General features: G+C 36.8%; 1 protein-coding gene across 1 annotated transcript; it reads right to left on the reverse strand.

The window, feature by feature from the left end:
- Positions 1 to 4,090: 4,090 nt before the first annotated feature.
- LOC140874428 (uncharacterized) lies at positions 4,091 to 7,568 on the reverse strand. The gene is made up of 7 exons (XM_073277716.1): positions 7,453 to 7,568; positions 7,218 to 7,359; positions 6,571 to 6,760; positions 6,282 to 6,377; positions 5,821 to 6,167; positions 5,668 to 5,736; positions 4,091 to 4,144 (listed from the first exon to the last, which is right to left on the reverse strand). Exons 1-7 carry the CDS (start codon positions 7,566 to 7,568, stop codon positions 4,091 to 4,093), a joined length of 1,014 nt encoding a protein of 337 aa, XP_073133817.1.
- Positions 7,569 to 9,628: the final 2,060 nt, after the last annotated feature.

Below are 9,628 nucleotides of genomic sequence, written 5' to 3' on the forward strand. Positions count from 1 at the left end.
AAGCTGGGAGTGATCTTGGAGGAATAGCAGCTTCAAGAGAGATTGATTCCTCAAATATATTTGTAGAAGGAATTTTCAATTCCTTTTCGAACAAAATAGTTAGAGGTTGGAAATGCGTGTGGATTGGATCAAGCCTTATTACCTTGAATATAGGCGGTAATCCCAATTTGGACACTCTCTCTGTTTCCAAAATTTTCTCCTTAGTCAAAGATTCTGCAGACTGAACCTGTAGTCATTTTGTAGCTGAAACATAAGGGTCAATGGCTGTGTTCGGATCAAAATTTAGTTCAACAGAAGAGGTTGGAATCATAAATTGTTCTGGAGGCTCAATAATAAAATCCTCAATGACAGAGTTTTCAGAAATAGGATCTTCAATCTGAGAATCAGCCATAGATTGATCAATAACTGGATCTTGAATTTGAATCTCAATCAAAGGTTCCTCAATCTCAATCAGGGGTTCTTGAATCATAGTGTCTTCAATCTGAATTTCCTTTGGAGTAAAATTTGTTTGTACTGGAGATAGAAAAGGTGAGACATGATCATGAGAAGTGAGATCAAAGATCGGATCAAAGTTCTCTGTGTCCAAAGTATTGTCAGATGAATGAGATTGAGCTGTTTGGACTGATGAGGCTTCAGTAAGGAAGTCTTGTCTCATCATTTGAGCAGTGGCATCCATCAATAAGCATCATTCTTCAATTGTCTTATAGCATCAGTGTGATACAGAACATCCAGAGCAGATGGATTGAACTGTGCTCTCTTGTGTCTCAGACAGACTCTCAGTAGGCTATCCTTTAACCTGATTAAGACAAATTCTCTTCTTTGGAGAACAAGAAACACGTCTTGAGTTTCAGCCCACTCAAGAATCTTATCTTCAAGAGCAGCAATAGTGGACAACATTTTGATAGACTTCATATTGGAGAAATGATTTTTGGTCCGGTGAACTACCCATCTGTCAAACACTTTCATCTTTTCTTCTGCACTCTGGATGATATGTTGAGCAGCTAGGTCAATTAGTCTTTGAGCATTTGAGATTGAAGTCGGATCAGATATATCACTAGGCTCCTTAGAAAATCTAGACCGAAGAATAGTGATATTCAATGGAGTCACGGGTGGAATGACACTCTCTACTCTTGATAGAGGTATAGTGGGAATTGGAGCTGTTTGAATTGTTGTGGGAGCTCGAGGAGGATGTCTAAGAGATCTCTTCTTCTTTGGAGGAGGGGCAGTCAAAATCTCAGCTAGAGTCACTTGATCTGACTCGGACTCTACTGATTCTGAAGTTTCAACTATCAAGTGTCTATTAAGAGATTTCTTCTTTGGAACAGATGGCTTTTTGGCTGGGGTAGGCTTGTGGGTGGATGGTTTGGGGGCTTGAATTCTAAGCAGCTTGGTTTCATATAGAATGATCAAGTCCTCAATCGTATCTGGGTTGGGTGTTCCGTGTTTGAATATGATCAACTGCTTAGCTTGGTACATCTGAATTGCCCCTTCATTCAATGTTTTGTGATGGTGTAGATTAGTGGAAGGACCTAGATGAACATTAAGTTTATTCAGAATTTCCCCAATTTGAATTGCAAATCCCTGAGATTGGAATGTTGGGGCAGTGATCATAGCCGAAAATATATCAAACAGAACGACCGACCAATTTACCATAATTCCAAAAGAAATAAAAACCATAACTTCAAATTTTTCAGATGTAATATCATCAAAATTAGAACCTGCTTTGGCCATAATATATTTGGCCACAATATCGTGCAACATCTTGAACTACATCTTGAGTTCCTTCTTCTTGCATGGGATTTTGACTGGCTTGTCTGTCAGAGAATACATCAGTTTCTTCTGAGTCTTAAGTTCTGCATAAATCTCCAAGAAATCAGTAATCCCCTGTCTGGGCAGATCAAAAGAAGAGGCAAACAAGGCAGGTGTATTTCTCACGAACTCACCACCAAGAGAAGTGGAGATAACTTCATCTTCGAGCTTGGCCGTCTGAAAGAACTTTGGAATGGCCTGCTTGTAGATGACTTTCCGGCCTTCCAAGAATTTACTCAGTCCAGAAGCTTTAATGGTGCGAAACATTTCCACCATTCCTTGATCATGAGATCATACACGGTGTGGAAATTGATGAGGAGAACATTCTGGGTAATCGAAGACATTGTTTCCTATAATTTGAAAAAGAAAAAAACGGGGGTAAATTCGTTCTTTACGTGGAAAATCTTAGGGCTTAGTTATAAATGAAGAAGAAGATGATTCATCGAATTTAAAGAATTACGCCCAAATACGTGGATAAATGACGTAAGCAATTTTAAATTTCAAAAATATACGGCGTGAAGTGACTGTACTATCACGCGGTAAAAATAAATAATATTTTAATGTGACTCAGGGATACAAAACGTCAAAAACCCCTCTATAAATAAACTAATTGGATCAATTGTCCGATTATCTTCTTCACACACATAAATCAGATAAACATGAACAGTTCGGATCAAGCATGGGGGAACGTCAGAACGAGTTTGAAGAGTTTGTCTTTAAGGTGACGATGAAGACATGGTTCAAAATCAAAGAGGTACGTATGTATCATCATGCCCTCTTCCCACCGCGCAAGGAGGAGGAGGCAAGGGAGATCTCCTATAGGAGAGAAAAGTACCAGGACCTTCTTGGTTCCGAAAATGACGAGGCCATCTTCTCCTCAGAAGGTGTTCTCTTTCTGCTTCTCCGCAAGGAGGTGCAGATTCTCACTCATTTGCTTTATGCAGGTGAGTTTATGTTCAAGCCATTTGAACCAACACTCAGAGAGTGGCTGTTTAAGTGGAAAAAGGGGGTAAACATAAGGAAAAGAATGTATGCTCCTCGAAGAATGTAAAGGTCTTTATTTTGATGAAATGAAAAGAAGTATTTTGCTTGTTTTGTGTTTATAATTATGTGAATGTCAAGAGGTAGATTAACCAGATATAAGAGTATACACAAAGAGTATGCGTACAAATAACTAAGAATTAAAACTGGTAACGCTAAGTCGTATCACGCCCAAATTACCCAACTCAAATCAGATAACAAAATATGCAGTAGTGTGAGTAGTGATCGTTCCCACGAGGAAAGTGAAATTTAAATAATGTTCTTAAAATACTGAAAATAATAAAAGGGGATTTTTGGATTTTATAAACTACAATGCAAAAATTGAAATAAGAAAGATCAATAAACTAACGAGACTTTGTATCGGTCGAATACACCCTTGAAATTATTCATTCGATCATCGATTCCCTAAAAATAGTTAATTCACATTGAATATTCATCATTGGAAATTTAATTCCTGTTTCACCTTAATTTTAGTTAACTAGACATTAGCGTTCTAAGTTAACTCTTACCCTATAAATTAACCCAATACCAGCGATTAGATTTAAATCCACGACAGCATTCAAATGAGTAAAACTGATGAATCTAGACAAAACAAATACCAGCGATTGTATTTAATCTAGTCAATTGTTCCTATGATTTAACAAATTCACCAGCAGAAAATATTAATCATAGTTGCTTCAAAAATCAGATGATTCAAACAATTACGGATTTGAATTCTAATTTATCAATAGATTGTATAGCAAAATCCTAAGGTGATCAATCCTAAAATCTCACATACAAGCAAGGCAATCAATCCAAAACTACTCTTGATACGCAATTTGGAATTAAACAATGAAAAATTCGAATATCATGAATAAACAAAATCAAGGGTTCGTCTTTCTCAACCAAGTACTAAAGTTTAGCTACAACGATTCATGAAAAACCAGAGAAAAATTAAAAATAAAAGAAGAAATCTTGAGAAAGTAGGAATACAAAACCTAGCTGCCAAATAGAGCTTCAAAGTCTGATGATTAAAGTCTGAAAAACGGAATAAAAAGCCTAATAAAAGTCTAGAGTGCAAAATAAAAGAATTTTAAAAATTAAAAAAATTCCTTCCCGAACAGCGACGCCCGCTCGATCGGTTAAATTCTACTGATCGAGCGAGCCCAAAATTGTTGTCCTACTGTCCTTCAAATATATTGCGGCCGCTCAATCGGTAAGATGTTGCGGATCGAGAGGTCTTCTTTTCTTCAAAATATCTTCAGCATTTCTCTTGCTCCATAATTACGTCCATGCATCCGCCAAAACACACAACCTACACAACAAACCGAAAAACAGATTATGCAGACACAAAATATGAAATACAAACAAAACACATAATTAAAACACATAAATGAATGCAAAACAACAACTAAATAACATTAAAATATGCAACACAAACATAACTATCAAATTCTCCCACACTTACTCCTTACTCGCCCTCGAGTAAGTCATGCAAAAACAGAATGAAAACACAAAAAATACAAAAGCAAGGATAAATCATGCATAACATATCCTCAAAATAGTTTTCCCACAAAATTAAATTCACAACTACTCTTGATTATCAACGATACACCTTCAGTCGTATGCGAACGTGCATGTGTGCCATGTTACCCCAGCTACATGCAACTTCAAAAGACAAGTTTAAAGTCTGTTCGCCGACCTAAAACAATTCAGTGTAAGTCTCACAATCAAGAACTCTCATCCCAACAATCCATGAACAAACACAACTCTCTTGAGATAAAATTATGCACCGTCAGATTTTTCACCCAACATTGTTAAAAGTCCCAATAATTACCCGCATACTTAGCTATAACTAGATAGAATTCGAATTTCAATCCCCTCGTCTATAGCCCGGATGGAACTACAATCCCATGGAATCCGCAAACTTAGCTATGAAATAGCTAATAGGATTTCATTCACATTCCAAGACCGGATGGAATTGATATTTTAAAATTTTCAAAAGTTTAACCCCATTTAAATCGCATACTTAGCCACAAACAAGAAAAATAGGATTTAAAACATCTCGCTCGCAACCCGGATGAAGTTAATTGCATTTTTATAAACATGGCATAAAAATTTTTAAAGGTGCGCCCAAGAGTGTATATGCTATATCAAAAAAATCATCGAGATTCAAGAGCTATCAAGTTCTACAAACACCTATTATCGTGCAATGGTCCAACAGATATCCACAATATCTAATACATCACTACACTTCACCGTTTAAGCAAGCGTGCTTAAGAATATTCAACAATCAACCTACGGTTTCTCATATCCAATCAAGAGTCAAATATTTCAAAAATTTCATTTTTTTCACTTCCATCATCATAGACTAACAATCATCATCCTATTTATGCATAAGAAACAAACAAAAACAAAATGAATGAAATGAATGTAATGAATGCACCCCCCCCCTCCCCACACACACACACACACTTAGCTAAAGCATTGCCCTCAATGCTTCAGAACAAAAACACAAACAACACAACACACAAATAACAAAATGACAATGCAATGCAAATGTAAAATAGAACTACCATGCTTTAAGTTTAGGCGCTGTCCTCTTCAACGTCTGACAGAATCACGGAAGAATCATATTGAAACTTTGACTGCGGAGGTGGCAGCATTCGATTTCTTAAAACAACTAAAATAAAAACGCAAAAACAAAATAAAAGGTAAAAACTAACTAAAAGAAAAGAACACTGGGCTGCCTCCCAGTCAGCGCCTCTTTTTATAGTCGTCGGCCCGACTGCATGCTTCTTTTGCTCATGGTGGTTCATATCTAGTTTTTCTAACCACCTTCACCCCCTTGCGCAGTTTTGCAGTAATTTTTAGTATTTTCTTCCTCTGCTTTGATTTCCTGGGTACCTGCAGATCAGAACGAAAACTGTCAGCAGTAAAATTCTCAATAGGTCTTTAAATAAACTTCTTAACTTTATCCCCATTCACAACCTTCTTGTGTTCTTGCGACAAGTGATTAATGACATCAAGATTATTAACAACACTTTCACAATCAGGAATTTGCAGGGTATCGAAAATATGAAACTTAACAACCTCCCTATCAAACTCCATAGTGAGAGTGCCATTGTTAACATCTATGATGGACTTTGAAGTTTTAAGAAATGGTCTTCCTAACAAAATAGGACTATTCAAATCATTGTTTTTCATGTCAAGAACATAGAAATCAGCAGGAAAGACCAAATTGTCAACTGGCACAAGAACATCTTCTAACAGACCCCTAGGATAAATAGTAGATCTATCAGCCATCTGGATAACAATTTCAGTTTTATTTAAAGGCCCTAAGTTTAAGGAAGCATAAACAGAGTACGACATGACATTAATCGATGCTCCTAAATCTAGCATGGTCGTGTCAATCTGAACATATCCTATTTTTCAGGGAATAGAAAACATACCTGGGTCCTTGCATTTTTTGGGTACCTTTCTTTGAATTACAGCATAAACCTGTTCTCCCAATTCAACTTTCTGACACCCCTTCAGTTTGTGTTTCTCTTCACAGTACACAACTCTTTCAAAACTTTAGCATAGCAAGGTATTTGTTTGATCGCATGTAACAATGGAATATATACCTCGCATCTACGAAAAATTTCATACATCCCCTTTATCCTTCATCTTTTTTAGACTCCTTAAGTGCTAAGGGAAAAGGGGCAACATGTTTATATTCAGAAAGGGGAGGAAACTTACCTCTTGGCGCTTCTTCCTTGGATGCTTCTCCATCATTCTTTACTGGTTCTTTCACTAATTCTTCACTAACCTTCAACTCCTTTCCACTCCTCAAGGTTATTGCACTAACATTCTCCTTCGGATTAACCACTGTCTGTGATGGCAGACTGCTAGAATTTAGTGCCTCCAACCTGTTAACTGCGGTTGCCAACTGCCACATTTGAGTGTTCAACTATTGGATACTTTGTTCTTGTATCTTGTTGAAAATTCAAAGTATTAGTAGCAAGATCCTTAACATTTTTTTCTAAAAACTCGACAGGCTCTGGAATTTGAGGACGCAGTGGTGGAGGATGATACGGTGCTCTGTAAGCTTGATTATGCGGTTGGTGTACTAGAGGGCTTCCGTATCTGAGATTGGGATGATCCTTCCAACCTGGATTTTATGTGTTTTAATAAGGATCATACTTCTGTTGTGGTGGTCCGGGAAATCCTCCTGCTGCATTGACTTGCTCAGCAGATCCCTCTTGAAGAGTGAGACACATGTCAGTTGCATGTCCCACTTTAGCACAAACTCCACATGCTCTTACAGTTTGTCCATTCCCTACAACCATTTGACTCACAAAATTTGTCAGTTCAGTCAATTGTTGTTAAAGGGAAGAGACATTTACCTCATTGTTTTTCCTTGGCGCATGATCATTCCTATTGGTGCCAAATTGTTGAGAATTGGTAGCCATATTCTCTATCATATTCCTCTCTTGAACTGGAGTTTTATCCTCAAAAACTCCTTCACTGGCCGCATCTAGCATGCTCCTGTCATGAGGTAACTACCCTTGATAAGTATATTGAATTAACAAGTTCTCACTTATCTGATGTTGCGAACAGCTAGCACAAAGCTTTTTGAACCGCTCCCAGTATTCATGAAGCGATTCCCCTGTTAATTGCTTGATCCCATAGATCTCTTTCCTGATGTTGGCGGCCCTAGAAGCTGGGAAGTACTTCTTCAGAAAAATTCTTTTCATCTCAGTCCAAGTAGTAATGGATCCAGAGGGTAAATAATACAGCCAATCCTTAGCAGCACTCTTCAAAGAGAAAGGAAAGGCCCTCAGTTGGATTTGCTCTTCTGTCTTATACTTGTGCAAACCAAATGGAATTACATCAAGTGCTTGTTAAGGTCCTCACTTGAAAGACCTTGAAAAGAAGCCAATAAGTGAATTAATCCAGATTTAATCTCAAAAGTAGCATTATTTTCTAGAGTATGAAAAGTAATGCATAAAGGTTGTTAGTTTGGATCAGGAGTCCCCAATTGTCTAAGACTCAGATTCGCATTAGCAGCCATCTCTTGCTCACGAATTGCATTACAAAATTCGTCCTCTTCTGTTCTTCTATGAGCTTCTCTCCTTCGTCTGTGCAAACTTCTTTCGTTCTTCGGGTCGTCAGAGAATTCTTTGTCAGAAGAGTCACCTGAAAGAATGAACGACAGAGAACAACTAGAAACAAAGAAAAGAGAAGAGAGTGAGATTAAACAAAATAAAAAGAAAAAGAACACAATAAATTAAACACCTTCCCCGGCAACGGCGCCAAAATTTGGCAACGCTGCCCAAATTACCCAACTCAAATCAGATAACAAAATATGCAGTAGTGTGAGTAGGGATCGTTCCCACGAGAAAAGTGAAATTTAAATAATGTTTTTAAAATATAGAAAAGAATAAAAGGGGATTTTTGGATTTTATAAACTACTATGCAAAAATTAAAATAAGAAAGATCAATAAACTAACGAGACTTGGTATCGGTCGACTAAACCCTTGAAATTATTCATTTGATCATTGATTCCCTAAAAATAATTATATCACATTGAATACTCATCATTGAAAATTTAATTCCTATTTCACCTTAATTTTAGTTAACTAGACACCAGCATTCTAAGTTAACCCTTACCCCATAAATTAACCCAATACCAGCGATTAGATTTAAATCCACGACAGCATTCAAATAAGTAAAACTGATGAATCTAGAAAACACAAATACCAGCAATTGTATTTAATCTAGTAAATTGTTGTTTTTACGATTTAAAAAATCCACCGCCAGAAAATATTAATCATAGTTGCTTTAAAAATCAGACGATTCAAACAATTACGAATTTGAATTATAATTTAGCAATAGATTGTATAGCAAAATACTAAGGTTATCAATCATAAAATCTTACATACAAGCATGACAATCAATCCAAAACAACTCTTGATACGCAATTTGGAAATAAACAATGAAAAATTTGAATCTCATGAATAAACAAAATCCAGGGTTCGTCTTCCTCAACCAAGTACTAAAGTTTAGCTACAACGATTCATAAAAAACCAAAGAAAAATAAAAAGAAAATAAGAAATCTTGAGAAAGTTGGAATACAAAACCTAGCTGCCAAAGAGAGCTTCAAAGTCTGTTGATTAAAGTCTGAAAAACGGAGTAAAAAGTCTAATAAAAGTCTAGAGAACAAAATAAAAGAGTTTCCAATATTAAAAAAATTCCTTCCCGAACAGCGACGCCTGCTCAATCGGTTAAAGTCTATAGATCAAGCGAGCCCAAAATTGCTGTCCTACTGTCCTTAAAATATAATGCGGCCGCTCGATCGGTAAGATGTTGCGGATAAAGCGGTCCTCTTTTCTTCAAAATATCTTCAGCATTTCTCTTGATCCATAATTTCGTACATGCATCCGCCAAAACGCACAACCTACACAAAAAACTGGGAAACAACTAGAAGGAGACCGAACTAAACCAGTCTGTAGGCAAGATCACCTATCATTTCCAAACTCTATTGAGAACACTCAATCTCAGAGACGGCTTCTCTCTTTCTCAAGTCTGACATGTTCTCCGAAAGTTGAAATCTTCAGAAAACACCGGTCTTACTGATCAAAATATGAAATTTTGCATCTAAACATTCGTACTACGACGGTCTAATCCAAGTCTTCTTCATTCTCGACATAAAATCTTTATCTGTCATCCAACCTCGAAACAAAACTGATCACAAATCAAGTGACTCAGAAAATTTATCCCAATTAAGCTATTCAGATACTGGGCTAGCCCAGTA

The sequence above is a fragment of the Henckelia pumila genome, chromosome 1 (genome assembly GCF_033568475.1).
Source record: "Henckelia pumila isolate YLH828 chromosome 1, ASM3356847v2, whole genome shotgun sequence".
Taxonomy (NCBI): domain Eukaryota; kingdom Viridiplantae; phylum Streptophyta; class Magnoliopsida; order Lamiales; family Gesneriaceae; genus Henckelia; species Henckelia pumila.